The 20,699-nt window shown below is 38.5% G+C and overlaps 1 protein-coding gene across 4 annotated transcripts in view; it reads left to right on the forward strand.

Moving 5' to 3' along the window:
- LOC105489509 (catenin delta 2) overlaps window positions 1–20,699 on the forward strand; it is a 936,482-nt gene that overhangs the window by 338,237 nt on the left and 577,546 nt on the right. For all 4 annotated transcript variants that reach the window (XM_011754343.2, XM_011754340.2, XM_011754341.3 and 1 more), the window contains one exon: window positions 3,262–3,374. In XM_011754343.2, the coding sequence (XP_011752645.1) occupies window positions 3,262–3,374 (113 nt within the window). The remainder of the gene's footprint in view (window positions 1–3,261; window positions 3,375–20,699) is intronic.

The raw sequence follows: 20,699 nt of genomic DNA on the forward strand, positions 1-20,699 counted from the left end.
GAGTAGTTAAGACAGCGCTGAGAGTCCAGGAAGCTCATGGGTTCAAATATCAGAAAGGCAAGCTCCCCTTCTCATATTCAGCAAACAACTTAGCAGCCCATGTGTGTAAGGAAACTAGCAGAGACCAGGGAAAGAACCATCTGAAAGGATGTGAGGAAGTTGTGCCTGGTACTCACACAGAGGTGGGAATGTTTGCCAGCACCAACCAGTCAAGCTGGGAGACCCCATAGTCCTTGGGGCATTGAGTTGGGTCTCAGAAGTGTCTTGCCATGGTAGGGCAGGATGATTAGCCCTAGACTATGTCCTGTCTAGACTTCATGCTCCCCCTAACAAATTTGAAAAGCAAGGCTCAGAAGTATCAAATTGCTTTCACATAACGTAATGTGCTTCATAAAAGAGCTGAAGACAATTATAGGAATACAAACCTATCCAGAACCCAAGAAGGTAAAATGAAAATGTCTGTGTTGAAAGATGCTTACATGTCCAGAGGAGCAGAAGATATGACCCAGATTGAGGAGAAAAAAGTCAATCAGCTGAAACTAGCACAGACGTTAGAATTAACAAAAAGAGGAATTAATATCGGTATAATCCACATGTGCAAAAAGTTAAATAAAGTCATGAATGATACAAAAAAGACCCAAATGAAATTTCTAGAGATGTTTGATTCATCAGTGTCTGATATAAAAATACACTGGATGGGATAAATGCTTGGTTAAGCATTGCAGAAGTAAAGCTTAGTTAACTTGAAGGCACCAATAGAAACTACCCAAATTAAACACAAAAGAAAAAAAATTTAATTGCAAGAGAATCCATGAACTGTGGGACAATTCCAAGTGGCCTAAAATGCACTTAATTGGAGTCATTGAAGAAAAGGAAATAATGGAGAAGAGAAAAACAATTCATAAAGAAATAATGGCCTAAAATGTTCAGATATGATGGAATGTATAAAACCAGAGATCCAAGCTCAATAACCCAGGCATAAGACACATGAAGAAAGCTACACAAAGCAGCATAATCATCAAATTGCCCAGTGCTTCTGGTAAAGAGAAAATCTTAAAAGCAGAGAAAAATTGAAAAGAAAAACGATACACTGAGCAGAGATCGCGACACTGCACTGCAGCCTGAGTGACAGAGCGAGACTCCATCTCAATACAAATAAATAAATAAACAAACAAACACTATATACATATAGAGAAATAAATTTAAGGGTAACTGTATTTTGTTGTTGTTGTTAGAAACAGTGCAAAGAGGAGGACGATACAGCAAAACTGTCTTCCAAAATGAGAACCAGATACATACCTTTTTAAGGTCTGTGAAGCTGGAAGACTTCTTTACCCAAAGAACTGCACCATAAGAACACCTCTAAGGTTGTTTTTTCAGAGGGAGGGAAAATAAAGCCAGATGCAAATACAGATCTACGTGAACAGATGAAGAGTCTTGGAAAATCTGACTGCGTGCTGGGAAGGAAGCTTGCAAACGAGAAAGTCATCTCCCATTGTCACCCCTCCTGTGAGACAGACAAGAGGTAAAACCATGGAGAAGTCACAGTCTGAAGCAGGGATGACCAAGAGCAACGTCCGTCCTAGCAGAAGCCCCTGGTTTATGAATTCTGACTCCAACTACTGCGCTGTTTCACCATGTTCAACTTCTGTAACACGGGAAAGTGGGCAGCAAATTAAAGTACTTTAGATGCTACAAAGAATGAATTTCCATCGACATGTGAGGAGTTCTGTTTGGTCTTCAAGTATTATGTTTTTAAAGGTGTTGTCAACTTAAAAGTATGAGTGGGTTTGCTGTTACACAGAGAGATTTAAGATGCAATATGTTAAGAAGTCTAGAAGTGAAAAATCTTCTAGAAGTTGGATATTATGAAAAGGAATTTCCTGAAGGAAAAAAAAAGCAGTAGAACTTTAAGAGAGAAGAAGAAGTTAGATGCATAAAATACATTCAGCTGAGGTCTTACTAATTTCTTACCTGTAATATTTGATGCCCTTCAGAATATGTAAGATTAAAAGTTTGAGGTTAAATAACAGAATGCTCCCTTAGTTTCAGCGCCTTAAAGGGGAATGTTAAGCTCTCATTTACAAAGTGTCTTTTACTTCGATTCTCAAAATAATGTCAATATTAAAGAAAATCTGCACCTATGGAAAAGAGCGAGGATGTTTTTAATGCATATAGGGGACACACCAGATTCTACCTTTTAAAGACCTTATGCAAGAGTGTCCTGGGATAGCAAGTAAATAAAATCTTATTTTCTGGAAAGATATATTCCTGCAACCTTCTGAGTTTAAATTCTCCAAAACTGACTCCTAAGCTATTTTTCAGCATGAGAAAGCATTCTTTTCTTGTTTCTTATCCCCAAAACATAACTGTTTAGATAATGTATTTTTTAAAAGGTATTAAATGTGACATTGTAAAAACTTCTCTTGCCGTTTCTTATTAAAATACATGATTTGCTCTGGTTATTCTTATTTTTAAAAAAAACTTAAGTGTATGGAAAAAGAAAACATAAGTACTAAAATATGGTACCAAAGCCCTGTTGTTGGAACAGCTGAGATTTTTGAAGTTCTGATTGAATCATTCATTAAAGTTTTCGACAGTGGATTTGAGGCAGTTTTGTAGAAGCATTTTTCATTGGTTCAATTGTCTGTTTTTAAGGCGATATATCAAATATCTCAAAGGTTATGTACTTTGTAATGAGGCTGTATGGAGTTGGTGTCATTGTCATTCTGCTAGAATGCAAAGTTATGAAGAGTGTGGGTTATAAAGCATTATTTACCTCAGTCTACAATATATAAGTAATATGAAGAAAACAGTATACACTATAGAGTTGTCCAAGTAGGGAATAAACACAATACTCCAAAAGATAATTAAAAACTGAACTTTTTTCTAATTAAATGCTCTACTTGTGGTGTGAGGAGTATCACTATCTGTCGGGTGCTGACCGTCTGCCAAAGATAGCACAGGATAATTTTTCATGACAGTGTCTCCTTTAATCCTCATTTCCATCTTATTAAATAAGTATTTAAGTCTGTTTTACAAATGATGAAACTGATACTTACATGAATTAACTTACTCAAAGTTGCATGGCCAGTGGGCCCCAAGCCCGTCTAACCTTCGAATCCTAGTTTTATTGCACATTTCTCAAATTTGACATCTTGGAAAATCATATTTTTCCCCCTCAGCTGTCCTATCATTTTGGTCTGAATTTCACCTGTCATGTAGACGATTGAATTGATCTTGTGCATGGGTTTCTTTCAGGAATTACAGTTTGAAAGGCTGACCCGAGAGCTGGAGGCTGAACGGCAGATCGTAGCCAGCCAGCTGGAGCGATGCAAGCTCGGATCCGAGACCGGCAGCATGAGCAGCATCAGGTACCAGCGCGGCTCTGTTCATTGTCTGTGCTTTGAGTTGCCACTGCAAGTAAATTGTGCTGTTTCTCTGCTTTCCAACCCGGTGGTGGAATTGGAACATTCAGTCAAATGTTGGAAAGAAATTGTAACTGACCTGATTTAAGATGTTCCAAAGGTGTCCAAAATGTCCTGATTTGTACTTGAAACTCTTTTAACAAAATTAATGCCTGCCCTGAATGCAAATTATACGTAATTTTACACAAAGGAAGGCTTTGCATTCAGCCAGCTTGCTGGAAATCAGGAGATGCCAAGTCACAGTCTCCCAGTGTGGGTCTTTTTTTTTTTTTTTCTAAATGATCCAGAGTTCCAGGTTCCTGAAATAAAAGTGAGAACATTCTGGTGGAACCAGTCTTGTTTTTGCTAATACATAATGCTAAGTTACAAAACTGTGCCTTGAAGATCAACCACGTGTGCAGTTCCCCATGTGTAAAAATATTTACTCATTCATAAACATAAATGATTATTGAGTTAGTGATTAGTTTGAGATAATGAAATATATGTTTTTAAAACCTATAACTTTTTAGCCACTTGACCACAAAATAAATTATCCTCCTTAGAACCAGGCTTTCATATATGAAAATGTAAGTGTATGTGTGCATGTGTGTGTGAAAGAGACATAAGGCTTAACTTCCATTTCTCAAAAACACTCTCGTTCGATGGTGTGTGTTTGGCACTCTACTGCATTTTTAGGGAGGAAATCAAAGCTGCTATGGCAAATAAACTCCAACACTGCAGTGAACTTAGCACAATGGTAGTTTGTTTCTCTCTAAGGTAGCGGACTGAGGCTGCTACTTCTCCATATAGTGACTAATGCCCTCTTTCTAACTTGATGACCTTGCCATCCCCTATGGCTCTATCCTGAATTGCATTGTCAATTCCATCACCGCACTCAGAGTCCTTAGTGAATATCAGTCACATGACCTCTCATCGATGGAAGCGGGTCAGGGTCCTGGGGTCAGCAGCCACTCTGCAGAAGCAGGAACATGAGTTTGTTGGACTCTTAGCCACCTGCTGCCACAAAAGAATAAAAATATCTTTGTATTCATTGCTCCAAAATACTTTTATCTTTGTAAGAGTATAACTTTGTAATTGGAGCATTTTGTATTGGAGTCACATACTATTAAACTTTTAACATTGCTTAGTTTTTTTTTTTTTTCTTTAAGTAGAAAACACTGCACTCTCTGTTGTTAAGCAGGGTTAACCACATGGATGGAATATTATTTTCCGTTATAAAACCTTGTCTAGGATATGTGGAAGCATCTGCCTCTGCATCCAAATGTATATGTTGCTGCAAATAAGTACATCGTGGTGTTTTAAACTCATCGCAGACTTGCCTTAAACATCCAGACCAACCAAAGCAGGATGGATAATGAAAACGAAAAGTAAACTGTGTTCACTTGAAGTTGGTTTTATAAGTTGGACTAATTGAAGATGGTGAATTTAGGGAGAGAGAAAAATAATAATTTTAAGTGTATTTTTGCTGTACGACATCTAATTTTATACATATGAAGAGCTTGCTGTTAAAGCTGAACATCTCCTGAAAAGCTAAGCCTGCCAGATTTTATAGGTCCATACGCACCATTGAACTGATACCGAGTTTGCTTTGAAGCCTCTTGTTTCACTATTGGTCTGTTTTCCTTTTCAATTCATGTTCCTAATCTTTCTGCGTGACATTTTTCCATGTTGTACACCTTGTACGTGGTTTCACCCAACCCCAGCCCCTGATAGTAACAGGTCTAGGGAACTATGTAGTAACCTGTGCATCAATTTCCAATTCCTGATTGGATCGTAAATGGACCTGACCAGACTGTGAGTATCAGGGCTCTTTCTCTGGAGGATGTGAAATAAGCAACCCAAAATCTGTGACATAAAATAATGAGTGCTTGGTGATGGTGGCCATAGTGGCTTGTGTGCTAGTGGAGGACTCTGTGGTAACAGTGAGCCTCCCAACGGAGAAGCCAATGGCCCTGAAAGTCAATGAAAGCAATATAGTTTTCATTAGGCCGGCTGCCTAATGTATGTTTCATGTATATTGCGTTCACGAAATTACCTGATACCTTCTTAAAAACTGTCCTCTTTCCTCATTTGATTTGATTCATCTCAAGTTGGTTTCATTTATTACATCCAAAGTGTCTTGAATAAAATATGTCAGTTAATTCCAAGGTAGACAGAAAAATGATACCATGACAACTTTTGATTCTGCACACTGTGTCTTGTATGTCTAGCTCACAGCTTATGATATATCATCAACAAATCTGTCTTAAATCTGTGCTAAATAATAGTGTTGAGTGAAGGTGACACTGCCTAATTATTTCCCTTTGCCATATACAATATCAGCCTTCATCAAGCTTAATTATTTTGTATTTTGAAAATCTCTAATGTATGAATCTGCATTTGTATAATACAAGCAATTTACTGGTACTTCTCTGGAGAACAGCTGATGCATAGCAAAACTTCCACTGTTTGTTTGTTTGTCATAACCTACTTGTTTACTTGGCTTCAGAAATGCAGCTTTAGGAATTCAGGTTTTCTTAAAGGTGATAGACTACCCTAGTTAGCACATCAAAAGGGATATTTAAACAAAAATAGAGTATCAACAATTTTTTTTTTTAAAGAGGGCTATTTTAAAAGTCTGCTAATTTTGGTGTTGATTCATACCTCTTAATGACACTAGGGAGTGAGTAAAAGAGGTTCTTAGGGGAAATGCAACAAAATCAAGTCACAATTACCAGACGTATTTTTATATAACAGGTAGAAATGACTAATAAATATACTTGGGTTTTACTCTGACTTTAATGATGGTAGGAATTGTGCCATCTGATTCCCAAGATCTCTCTCTCTCTCTTTTTTTTTTTTTTTGAGATGGAGTCTCGCTCTGTTGCTCAGGCTGGAGTGCAACTGTGGCACGATCTTGGCTCACCGCAACCTCCCCTTCCTGGGTTCAAGGGATTCTCCTGCCTCAGCCTCCCGAGTAGCTGGGATTACAGACGCGCACCACCACACTCAGCTAATTTTTTAAAATATTTTTGGTAGAGACGGGGTTTCACCATGTTGGCCAGGCTGGTCTCGAACTCCTGACCTCAAGCGATCACCTGCCTTGACCCCCCAAAAGTGCTGCACCCAGCCAAATATCCCTTTCCAGGTAGTCACATCAACATTTCAACTTTTTTAAAAAAAGTATTAGTATGCATTTTTAATACAAGTCAACCTCCTAACAGTCCATCCAATAGTACAGGAGGGTGCTAGGAGTTTGGGGGACAGACAATCTGGAGATCTTTATTGTTGCAGCAGATCAGTCTCTGCATCCACCTCTCTAGGTTATAACTCCCTGCAAATGGGAGCGTTGTGTTCTCTTAATCTCTTCACAGACTTTCCTAAACATCCACATGCATATCATAGTTTCCAGAATTCAGACCATTTAGTGATTGTCTAAGGGTTCTGAGTCATCTGGAAAGCAGTTATTGGTGCTTTTTATTACAGCTAAAAGTTTACCTTGTACCTTATCTCATTTCTGTCTTGGCTTTTTCACCCCAAACCTATTTTCAGATCATAAAGCTGTTAGATTCTTCATCTTTCCTACAAGCAGAGATTTTGGTTTCATATTTTCTCCGTGATTCCCAAGAACTATGCAGAGCTGAGGCAGGAACGTTATACACATGTTGCTTTTTTATGTAGGGTCATGATCAAGTCCTGCTTTATTTAAGATGATAATCAAATCCCTCTTGGTAGTAGCCACCCCAAACCTCTGGCCAGTACAAAGATCTGGCTCATGCCCAGCCCAAGGCCCATTCCTGAGGTTCTAGGCCTGTCAATGAGGTGTTATCTGGCAGCTTAATGAGCCATCCAGTCCTCATCCAGGTTGAGGCCCCTGCCTGGAGACCTGCCTGAGTCCCTGCCCTTGTCATACTCTCTGTTAACCCTGTAACAGCATTCAGACTCATCCCTCTGTCTGTATTCAGCCCAAGTCCATCCTCTACATGGTGTGAGATAGATCTGCAGGATACATAAACCAGAACCATATCTGTGAAGGATCCTTCCTTCCTTCCTTCTGCAGTTCTTTGAATGCATGATGACTTCTCATCTCAGAGCCTATGATGCTTTCTTCCTAGAATGTCTTCCCTCTTTAGCATGGTTACCTCTGCCTATGGATCCAGTGACCCAGCTCAGGGCTCATGTCCTTCTGAACGTCTTCTTGCTCAGCGCAGGCTGGACTGTTTCTCTTCTTCGGCAGTGGTTGTAACTTCACAAAGTGTTGGAGAAGGGTTGGGGCTAACACTCCACTGACTTTTCCGTAAGTGCTCTGCCCAAGGATATTTTAACCTTCAGTCAGAGAATGGGTGGAGATTTCTCCAAGTGTTGATGAAAATTTAAGGGCACCTAAATAGATGCCTATTCATATTCCTTGATTTCCATAGGCATCAGTAACATAATGGTAGAGAAATGGAATTCGCATCACAGTTGGACCCCTCTTATGAGCATCTCCTAAAGGGGACTTGACTCTGGAAGGATTTACGATTGACAATCAGGGTAATTTATGACAATAGCAACAATCATGAAGACTGTGACCAACAGTTAGACCTATCTATGGACTGCTTCTAAATGAGACATAATTCTTAGAACACTTACACTGATGAGAATGATGATGATTTATGACAATAATAACAATTATAAAGAGTGAGGACAACAGTTCCTGAGTTTTTCCTGCAGGCTAGCACTCTTTGAAGAATTGTACATGTTGCCTCATTTCATGCTCATGTTAACCCTTTCAGTTAAGTGTCATCATCGTCTCCACTTTGTCAATGAGGAAGCCACGGCAGAGCAAGACGGGAAGAATGGGTCCCTTTGAGGACGTGGAGGAGTCTGGCAATGTGGGCCACATTGAACAAAGCAGATGGAGGCTGCAAGGGACAGGGGAATCAGACCCAGCGTCAGGGTGACCATCCCTGCAGATGGCCTCTGCAGCTGGGTCACTGGTAGTCTCAGGGCTTTGCTGAGGTGACTTCTCTAGCAGAGCTGACACTGGGCATCCCATTCAGGGAGGGAGCTAGCTCTACTTGTCAGTTGTCCAGCAGTGAGGATGTGGACTGTAGCCCAAGGACAGCAGAGCACAGCTCCCACTGAAGGAGAGAGATGGTGACAACAGCAAGCTGCAGAGAAGCAAGTGGCAGTTCTGATTACATGCACTGTGCCCTTGCGCACCCTCAGCCACTCCTGGAAGGCACTGATGGAGAGAAGGATCTCAGGAGGCTGGGCAGGCAGACAGGATATCATAGCATGGATTCTTGGGGTGCTCTGACCTTTGCGATTCCTCCAGGTAAGACCTGGCTGTAGTAGAACAACAACCATGTTGTTATTCAGGGGATCACAGTTGAAAGCATCGTGCTAAATTCATTTTATGTGGTATAAGTGGAGAGCATAGAATATTGGACTGAAATGGACTTGAGCAGTGGAGACATTTATTGTCTCAGCCTTCGTTAACATGAAGCCTGAAGGTAGACAGGGTTCTTTTCTTTAGGTGTCTCAATAGTGCCATGACCCTAAGTCAATCTCTGTGAGTCCCCAAGCATTCACCTGATGGTTATAAGGTGCCACGATCTCACTTGTGAGCATGCAGAGCTGGAAAGGAGGGAAGGGACTTGCCTCCTATCTCTGTGTCTCCCACAATCCCCCCCCACACATGTATAAATATATACACATATACATATAGAGCCATATAGTATATTAATTATATAATTAGTGATATATAATATGAAAATATATGAAAAATGTTTCCCAGAGGGCCTCACATGGCCAGCCATACCTTGGGGGATCTTGTAAATTCCAGACTCGTCTGCAATGGTTTTGCACAATGATGCCCAAACCAAATCACACATTTGGTAGCCAGAAAATGGGGTGGTAGTGGTGCTAGTGTAGAACCTAACAGCTCCCAATTATGTGTTACCTTTTTAGTCTACACAACCACTTGCAAGGTAAGTATTCTCACATCACATAGATGAGGAAACAGGCTTAGATGTTTAAATAACTTCACCAATGCTGCAAGTGCATAGCTGGGATCGAGACCTCAGTCACAGGTTCCAAACTCCATGTTCTTCCACTCTAAGCTATAGGTTGACCCTGATCCTGACCACCTGGGCCCCGCCCAGCACCTGTGTATACCTCACAGGTATATTATATATATATATATAATATACCTGTGAATAATATATTCTCACAGGCCAGTGGCTTATGCCTGTGATCTCAGCACTTTGGGAGACCAACACAGGTGGATTGCTTCAGCCCAGGAGGTCGAAACTAGCCTGAGCAACATGGTAAAACTCCATCTCTACAAAAAGAAAAATACAAAATATTAGCCTTGAGTGGTGATGCTCTCCTGTAGTTTCAGCTATACTGGAGGCTAAGTTGGGAAGATCGCTTGAGTCGGAGAGGTCAAGGCTGCAGTGAGCTAAGATTGTGCCACCGCTGCACTCCAGCCTGGGTGACAGAGTGAGACCTTGTCACACACATACACACACACACACACACACACACACTTGTTTCTCACAGACAAACTATTGCCATTATCTGCATCTGCATTTAGGTAAATGTCTCTTTCCCTTGACTATGAGCCCTTTCCGGACGTGACCTTGACATGTTCATTCCTGTATCCCCTGTACCAAGATGGTACCTGCCATGGAACTTTTCCTCAGTAAATGCTTATTAATTGACAAAATGATAACTGAATATTTCCAAAATGTAGTCTTGAGATTTGTACCATTTTCAATTAAACATTGTTTCTGAAAGTAACCAACTTCACTATGGATTTCCAGATTTATGGATTTCAGTCACCTCCCCCTTTGTTAATTATTGAAATAATTCCTCTGTCTTTTTTTGGAAATCACCTCTTAATATTTTTGCCAATGAACAGCAACCTGTGCCCTTCCTAAAGAAAATGAACTGTTCTTTGGAATTTTCAGCTAGGCTAGTACCATCCTGGATTATCAAGAGATTCCAAATGTGTATGTCTGTTCAGTTACTCCCTCATTCCCAGCATGGTTTCAAGGATTATTAGCTGGAAAAAAATTCATTGCTGCTTGAGGTAGGCAGAATTCTAAGGTGTCCAGCAAGGTTCCCATCATCACTTGGTTTTCGCAGACTGCATAATCCCAGGAATGTAAATATGAAGGGGCCTCACTCTCCTAATTGGGTTATTTTAATAGCACGGTTGACTTTAAGAAAGTAGATTATCTGGGTGGGTCTGACTTAATCACACAAACTCTTTAAATCTGGGTCTGGAGGTCAGCGACAAAGAAATTCCATTCGAAGCTAGAGAGTTTTGACACGAGATAAATTTTCTGGTGCTGACTTTGAAGATGGAGGGGCTTTGTGGGCTAGCAGTGCAGATGGCATCTACATGCTGAGGAGGATCCTGAACTCACAGCCTACAACAAAACCAGAACCTCAGTCCGATGGCCCAAAGAATTGAATTCAGACAATAACTTGCATGAACTTGAAAGGGGATGATTCCCCAGAACGTGCAGAAGAGAAAGTAGCCCTGTAGAAATTTTGACGATAGCCTTGTAAAACTGAACAGAGTACCCTGCCAAGTCTGACTTGACAAAACTTACAAAACTGTTAGCTAAAACAATGAATGTTGCTGTTGGTGATTGGTTATGCAATGACAGAAAAGTAATACAGTGCTTTGTAATCGATCATGTTAGATATATATTACAAAAAGCTGAATTGTAAAAGTTTTTGAGAGAAAATAAATTTTATTCTGTGACAATATTCCCTTCAAAAGCTTAATATATATACCCTATTTTATTTTTCAAGCATATATGCATGCATTTATACTCAAAAGCTAATCTGTAGCTTTGATTCTGAGAAGTGGAAGAATTTGAATCTGGAGTGGAGTGATGGTTTACTATAGAATAAGGACAACTAAAGAAAGAAATCATCTTTAGCCTCACCATTCTTACATAGATTCACAAGATGTTGATTGTTGTTAGCTACACCTAAAAAGATAAAACATAATAAATATTAACAGTTGCTTGCTCCACATAAGGAATTGCTTTCCTTCCTTCCCACCTTTGAACTAGTGAACTTTTTGCAAAGACGTTTCCACCAAAGTCTGCCATACTTTGGAGATTAGGGTGCAAAAGGAATACATGTTATAAATACTATCAAAGGCCATTCTCCTTATTAGCTAAATTTCAAGAGCCCAAATGCCAACAGTTCTATAACTAGAGTCTAAAAATATTTTCCACATATGCAAAAATGTCAAACTTATTTTAGGGAAGATGCTGATTTCCAGTTAATATATTAATAGTTAACAGTATTTAGTGAACAAACAGAAGCCAGTGGTCATATACATTTTGTAAGAATGAAATTTATTTCTTCAAAAGTGTGATTAGTGTGAATTTTCATGAGAAAATAAATAATACAGGAATGTAATTGTTTCACAAAGTAAGACATTTTGTAGTTTCATCTTCTGCAGGATGCAATATTGAAATAATTCAATTTATTTTTTTAATAAATAATTTGCCAAAATATTTATTTTTGAAACCAGACATATATTGAAGAATCTGCTTTTTACTGTTTACCAACCATAGCCATAGGAATTTATATCCTTACCACAGTGAGTACACATTTGCCAGCTGGAAAAAATACAGTTAGATTGCTTTTGTATCATTTTTTTGGAAATTTTTTATTAAATATAATTCCTGTTTTAAAGTTAGGGAGTAACTGTTAGTTTCCATGCTAGGAAAAAAACATTTCTTATGAGGCTGAATTATTACTGCTCCAATAAAGTTACACTGATTTAGTTAAACAAGACAATTAGCTTATTGAATTGTCATTCAGAATTAACATTGCAGTAGTCATTTCCAAAGTCTTTGAGAATGTCTGCTTCACTGCAAAACCAGAAGAACAAATTAGAGGGACCGTAGACATATTTTGGAGACTTCTCAGCATTGCCAATTTTGTTTTTTTCCAAAAGTTTTTCTGTCTTTGTTTTCTTCCAATTTAAATTCCAAAGCAGAACCTTCCCTCACAAATATTCCTAATTCAAAAGTCTGCTTATGAATCATTGTTCTTCTTGTCATAACCCCTTTATTCTTTCACATTGTTTTTTTATTTTATTTTAATTCTAACCTCATGTAGTTTGCCTTTTAATGCTGAAATTATTCCTCTAAGATTCCCTCTTATAGTTTTTCCTTTTTCCTCACAAAGTAGGAGGGATATTCTAAAATACTTTCTGGATCCTCAAGATTCATCTCCATGCTTCCCAAGCACCACATTTCTGGTCAGATTTTCATTCTCTTTCTCCTCCCAAATAGCAGGAGCATTTACAGCCATTGTTCCTTTAACAGGGAAGCTCTTATTCCTCTAAACTTCTCTTTTTTTGTAGTCATCAGCCCTCTGAGCCTTTCTCATCTAGCCAAGAGTCCAAGGTCAGTCTACTGAGCCATGTCCATATAGTACCCCAGCTTTCTTTGATTTCCTAATCCTGAAGCAAAATGTACGAACTGGATTAAAGCTACTGCCTCCTATACTAGACATTGCTGAGCCTTGTCAACTGCTAGAACTTGGTACCTGTTTCTCCTCCATTTCCTTGGCTAGTCTATAAGTAATTTCTCCAGGACGGGGACGACAAGCATATGCCAAAACAGTGGCCAGCACATAGCAACTGTTCAACCAGTGCAGAGTGAATAAATGAATGAACAAACCAATGAAAATACAGTAATTTTATTACTGTTCTTATCTCATTGGCATTGTTTTGGCAAAATCACCAGTCTTATTAATCTTAAGTATTTCTATCTTTATATGTTCCAGAGTACATATTATCTATTGTGTTATTCATTTTTCTATATATCATATACATTTTATATGTATTATATATTTAGATGTATTTTATACATATAATTTATTTATACAATACATTAAATAGTATATATTATTCTGACCTTGCTAGATCACAATATTACATTTTGATATTCATTGTAGTTAATTTTCATGAAAATATCTACTTGTTAATGTGGTATCTTGGATTCCAGGGCCAGATAGCTTGATGTCCTCCAAATGTGGAACTATAGTTGACTTAGTCTCATACTTTCACTCTGATCTTAAGAAAAGAATGATAGTAGTTCTAACAATAGTAATGACAGTAATAATTTTAATAATAACAATTTCAGTGTTTATTGAGCAGTTTCCCTAGGCCAGGCACAAAATTAAATGGGTTGGATAGATTATGCCATGTCATCCTCATGAACCCTTTAGGTCTTATTTTTTTTGTTGCTATTTGTTTGTTTGTTTGTTTGTTTGTTTGTTTGTTTTTTGAGATGGAGTCTCCCTCTGTCACCCAGGCTGGAGTGCAGTGGCCAGATCTCAGCTCACTGCAAGCTCTGCCTCCTGGATTTACGCCATTCTCCTGCCTCAGCCTCCCGAGTAGCTGGGACTACAGGCACCCGCCACCTCGCCTGGCTAATTTTTTGTATTTTTTAAGTAGAGACGGGGTTTCACCGTGTTAGCCAGGATGGTCTCGATCTTCTGACCTCGTGATCCGCCCGCCTCGGCCTCCCAAAGTGCTGGGATTACAAGCTTGAGCCACCGCACCCGGCCAGGTCTTATTGTTTTTATTTTGTAGATAAGAACATTGAGATATAGAGAAAAAGAATCACTTTCTACAAATTCAATGGTGTCTAGACATTGATTTCTGAATCTAGGCATCTGTACTCCCCAAGCACATGCATTAAAATGTCACACCACAAGACTGCCATTCAGTCTAACACAGTATCTTGAATTGTGTTGTAAATAACCATCTAAATGTGTCTCGTCTGTTTTCACCCTAGGGATGCAAACATTCTTGAACTGATATTCTGCTTCTTTTCCTTTCCATATACTGTAGTGATTATAGTTGTTTTGAGATTCCTCATCAAAATATGTTTCTCAGATTTATTTTTATGCAAATTAAGAGGTTAAAAGTGTATGTTATCATTAGTATAAATACCTTCATATTAACTCTTGCAAATTGCCAGTTGACAAATTATACTAATATTCTTGTCTATAAAATACCAATCATCATATTAAGCATAAGATTGTTCTAAATTTATTTGAGAATAATAAAATAGTCAGCTGTTTTAAGAATTTGATGTGGGGCCTTAGAAAGGTTGAATACTTTATGGTTATAATTATTTGATGTATTTCTTATATCAATTACTGTATCTTAATGCTTTTATATCCATTTTGAAGTGTGCTTTCTTCCTAAATGTCATCTTATTTCAAAAAGTTAGTATTAATTTTACATCTAAAAACAATCAGTATAACAAATTTTATTTAGAAGAATTGCAGTATAAACAGATGTTTTACAAAAACTAACTCTAATGAATTTTGAAATTTAATATTCTGAACAGTAGAGAACTGGAAATCTTTATGAATTTATTTAGAGTTGAAAATTCCTTATATTTTCTCTTATTCTTAGAGCTTTTTCAAACTCGTAGATCCAAAACGTGGAGTTTCTAATTCCATAAATGATAGCTAAATCTCATTGCTGTGTTTTTTTTTTGTTGTTTTTTTTTTGTTTTTTGTTTTTTGTTTTTTTTTTGAGACGGAGTCTCGCTCTGTCGCCCAGGCTGGAGTGCAGTGGCCGGATCTCGGCTCACTGTAAGCTCCGCCTCCCGGGTTCCCGCCATCCTCCTGCCTCAGCCTCGCGAGTAGCTGGGACTACAGGCGTCCGTCACCTCGCCCAGCTAATTTTTTGTATTTTTTAGTAGAGACGGGGTTTCACTGTGTTAGCCAGGATGGTCTCGATCTCCTGACCTCGTGATCTGCCCGTCTCGGCCTCCCAAAGTGCTGGAATTACAGGCTTGAGCCATCGCGCCCGGCTGATTGTTGTGGTTTTATGATAGTTCCTAGCTTTGCCTTGAAATATAGTCATAATTTCTCTTATATTTATTTCTTTCATCTATAAAAATGGGGATAATGCTCTTCTATAAATTTGCGATGGCTAAGTGAGAAATGTAAGTAAACCATCTCACATACCAACTGTTACAAGTGAATCACATATATTTTCCCTTTTTGATGAATACACAGAAAATCTTTCATTGAAGTCCCTTTTCTAATTTTTCTACAGAAGATTATAAAATTGTTCCTCTCACTGTGGGCTAAACAGATGTATCACAGTAGTACCATGTTTGTCTCCTTCATAATATAGACTAGACAACCACACAGAAATTGACAAGATGAGATGGAAGAAAACTTAAATCAATTTCCCTTTCACGCAGGCCACCTTAATAAGTCTCCATACCCACTGCTGGAACTGAAGATGAGATTCTCAATATTGTGTGATAGTAAAAAGAAGAACGATAGTGCAATAATAATATATGTATAATAGGAAATGCATAATAAATAAATATATAGAAGCCAGTGACTCTTTGAATAGATATTCTTCAAACAGCAAACAGCAAGAGATGAACAGATTGCCCCAATCATGCACACTTGTTCCTGTCTCTGCTGTAAGTGTATAAATATGATGAGGAGTAGAAAGGCATTTGTGTCTCCATCATATCCGCTCTATCTTCCTTCAGATGCTGAGAGTCTGAAAGCTTTTGCCAAGATACATGTTCATATTTGTTTGTTTGTTTATGGTCATTATAGAACATTGGAAACCAGTGATATTTCTACCAAAAAAATAACAATGAGCATTTGATGTACTCAAGAGGAAAGTCAGCTGAAATGTCAGCCATCAATCTTGGGATGACTACAGCTTGTTGACCACCATGAACATGATTCCAAGTGTTCAAGTTATTAGGATGGAAAAGAAAGGAGGGTATAGCAGAAAGATTGTTGTAGTGAGTACTAGAAGATTGTGGTCTTGGCAGCAACACTTTTAAGGTGTGACTTTAAGGCAGTCATTTGGGTTTCTGTGTCTTAGTTTCACTCACCTGTAAATTAGGACGCAAGAAGAGTCTTGGTTTTTCCCAGTGACCCACTCTGGTGCTGTTCATCTGAATATTTTAGGATGGGGACATTAATTAAACTTGAGTAAAACAGTAATGAGATTTAGTGCTTTCAAGGAAAGCAGATGAATTATCTATATATTTATTTAGCTTTTTTAAAATATAGAAATCTCCTGTTAGGTGAAGGCATGAACTTTATATGAGGGCGAACACAATTTAAAAGAAGTTTATAAGTATATCGTAAGTTGCCTCATATGGTCTGGATGTTTTCCAGTTTGACTAAAATGAGCTAAAGATAAGGAACTTGAATAGTGTTTCACGCTGAGGGATACCTTGGAGTGGGCCTTTTAAGAAATAATGTTTGGTTCCATTAAAAGAAAATATGCTTATGTAGTATTCCCAAGGGCTTAATGTGTTGGAGTGATCCTTGTTCTTCAGGGATGACTATGATGTGGCTCTTGCCCTCTGGGGTCTTACTATCAAATAAAGACAGAAGCAACAGGGCAAGGTGGCTCAGGTTCAGGTTCAGCACATTGGGAGGCCAAGGTCAGGGGATCACATGAGGCCAGGATCACTTGAGGTCAGGGGGATCACTTGAGGCTAGGGGATCACTCGAGGCCAGGAGTTCAAGACCAGCCTGGGCAACACGGCAAAACCTCATCTCTATCCAAAATGTGAAAAACGCCCAGCACAGTGGCTCACACCTATAATCCCAGCAGTTTGGTAGGCTGAGGTGGGCAGATATTTGAGGCCGGTAGTTCGAGACCAGCCTGACCAACATGATGAAACCCTGTGTCTACTAAAAATACAAAAAAAATTATCTGGGTGTGGAGGCGGGCGCCTGTGATCCCAGCTACTGGGGAGGCTGAGGCAGGAGAATTGCTTGAATCTGGGAGGCGGAGGTTGCAGTGAGCCAAGATTGTGCCATTGCACTTCCAGCCTGTGTAACAAGAGCAAAACTCCATCTCAAAAACAAACAAACAAAACCAAAAAATACCTGGGTGTGGTGGCACGCACCTGTGGTTCCCAGCTACTCCGGAGGCTGAGGTGGGAGGAAGAGGTTGCAGTGAGTTATAATTGCACCACTGCACTCCAGCCTGGGTAACAGAGTGAGACCCCATCTCAGAAAAAAAAAAAAAAAAAAAAGCATAAATATGCTAAAACATGATAAAATATATTGCTGCTGTGAAAAAAAGCAGTAAGTGGTACTGGGGTTGGTTCACAGAGGGATATTTCTTTGTCAGGGATGCAAAACATTGGCAGGGAAAGAAATGGGGTAAAGGTGCTGCTCAGAGGGAAAGACAGTCAAAAGACACAAAAGACAAGCCGCTATTTGGGATCAGTGTGGTTGAAATGGAGTTGATGGGGTATGCCAGTGTTGGGTAAGGATGGAGACCGAGTATACCCATTCTTTGAGCGGCCATGTGCTGCATATACACCTAGAGACTTTGCATGTTGCTGAGTAGTCAATAGAGCGTCCAAGGGAGGGATGGAAGTCCAGGGAGGCTGGTCCACAGTGCAAGTTAGAGAGGGTGGCCTTACCCAGGAGGTAGGTCAGAAAAATTTCACCCAAGGTAACAAGTGCTTCCAGAGGCTGCAGAGCTAGGGCTGAGAAGATCTGGAGACTCACTTGTGTCAAAGGACACAGAGCAGGTTTGGGAAGCTATTACTTACTTCAGAAAAACCTTTAACAAAACATTTGGTAGGCTAATCCAGTATTGTGGGCTTAACTTTTACCACAACCATTCCCCATTTTCAACAAGAACCCTTTGATTTTTAAATGATTTTCATCCTATGTGAATGTATTCTAATTCTCTTTTATCCAGGAGAAACTGTCATGGAATTTTATATTTCAGAGTTTGCTGTGTTAGCAGCAGGCAGCGAAGAAGTCGCCTAATTAGTTGACAGTAACGCTGTATTCATAAGCCCCAGTCTTCTCACACATCTGTTTGTTTAGTACCTTAAGAGCTGAGGAAGTTTAAAAATTGTCACACATTGTTGCTTTGTCTTATGCACTTATTAGAAAATGGGATTCTCAGCAAGATTTTATTGAAAAGATCTGTCCAAGGCATTGACTGCCAACTTTCCTCGGAATTTAGCAATTAACCTTCTCTCCCTAATGTGGGAATGATGGCATCCACCTGCTGAGAACTCCTTGTCATTTTGACATATCTCATTTAAGGTAAAGAGTTTAATTCTGTCTTTTGGACTCACGTATTGTTTGTCATGTCATAAATGTCCAACAAATTCTGAAGCTCCAATTTAAGGAGGTAGCTAGGGTGGTGGTAAAGACAACGGAGTTTGGAACCATAGACTTTGAGATTTGAATCTCAGCTCTGCGTATTACTAATGATGTGTAATTGGAAAGTATTCTGGTAAACCCCATTTACCTATTTGTAAATTTGGGAGAATAACACTTAACTCAGAAATCTGTTGTAAGCATTAATGTGGATGTGTTTTCAAACAATTAGCTAGTATTAGGCACTGAGAAAGTATTCCATACATGTGGGCTCTTCCTCTTCTTAAATAATTAATTGATTTAGATAAACATCTTTATGACATGTTACACACATGAGTAGATAGGAAATGCCCTGATCTTTACAGATACATTATTCACTTAATGACTTTCCTTCTTTCTCTTGTTTAGTGGATGATAATGATGTCTTTAGTTAGCTAAAGACAGGTATGGTAGCTATTACCAAAGAGCACCAGAGTACAACAGTGTTCTTAAATTAATATGTAGTAATATGTGTATGATAACATAGCTGTGATACATGAAAGTATCATACTCCTTAGGACACAGTCTCATCACCTTGAAAATGGTATTGCTCTCAGGTGGATAGTTGCTCAAGGCCCCTGCATTTTGGTCTATGTTCTACTACCAATAAGCTTCATTTAATTCCCTGGTAACCTGGTACTAGAAAATAATTTTACCTAGGAGAGTAATGTGGGAATAGAGAAAATCCTCAGTGTTACCCAACCATTGGAATTGTTTGAATGTGTTTAAAGCCTGTGGATATTTGGGGGATTATGGAAATGTATGACATTCTGCAGGATTTACATCTAAAATCTGGAGTATGCCTGTGGCAGGTGAGTGGATGCTGGGGTCAGCCAATCAAGGACAAATCTATAGGAGCATGAGTTTGTGCTATCCTCTGCTCTGATGGCAAGGAGGGTCAAATCTCATTCCTCCATCCATTCCTTTGTTTATTCAACACATAAATTGTGGACGTACTATGTGTTACACAATGTTGCAGACGCTGTATATAGATCTGGATAAGAAAAACTGCCTGCCCTCAAGCAACCTATAGTCTTTATGCTACCTTAAATGCATACCTTAGCAGGGATGGTAGCAAGACCTTGCCCAGGTTAAAAATGCCTTTCTAGGAATCTATAACAAAACGTGTATCAAGCTAACCCTCCTGCGCATGACAGGGCAATTAATACTAAGATAAAACAGCAAGTGCAAGATCAAAATTCAAGAGAAGAAATTAAATTTAAAATAACTCTCTTCTAGTTAAACTACCTTTTGGGGCAGGGATGCAGAAGTGCATTTTAAGCTTCAACTGGACCATTTCAAACAGTTATTATGTTTGGCTAGTGAACTAGCATTCCAGAGGGAGAAAATTAATCAGAATTTAGTTTTATATGCAAATCTTAGAATCAGAACACAGAAATAATAAACTAATAAAGAAATAAAGCTCCATAGAATAGTTAAAACATTTAAAGAAATATTGACAACTACAACATAAGGGAATTATAAGAAACAAAATGTAAAGAAACTAGTGGTTTTTCTGTTAAAGGATTGGATTTGCTGTTTTACACAGAAGATTTAACTTCCTTCATTATTACTGAGGAAAATTGTTATATTTTATGTCAGAAAAGTACAAAACCAAATATATCTCTGAGGTGTTAATTGGACACAATGATAAGATACTTCCAAATAAAAGTATTATGTTGTACTGAAGTACATCATAGACTATTTTTAAAATATTGTCTTTGATTAATAAGGCTCTAATTATAAAGCAAAGAGAATTTGAGATTTTGCTATACAAATATAATTTTCAGAAACATCTTATATTTTAAGATAGTAGCATGCATAATGTAATGAAATCTATGATATGTACAATTGCAAATATGTAGTATTTGCAAATTCATGGTTTTTAAAAATGCTATAACTCTGTTGAAGAAGTACAATTTGACCAGTAATTGTTGGAGAGTCTTCTAGGCCCCTTCCTCATTGTCTCTCTCCCACTATGTCAGAGATAAACAACTTTCTCAATTTTGTGTTTATTTGTACCCTTGAAGTTCTTTATATTTTCTCACACATATGCATCCTAATAAGTAAAGTATT

Source organism: Macaca nemestrina, chromosome 6, assembly GCF_043159975.1.
Source record: "Macaca nemestrina isolate mMacNem1 chromosome 6, mMacNem.hap1, whole genome shotgun sequence".
NCBI classification, from domain to species: Eukaryota; Metazoa; Chordata; class Mammalia; order Primates; family Cercopithecidae; genus Macaca; species Macaca nemestrina.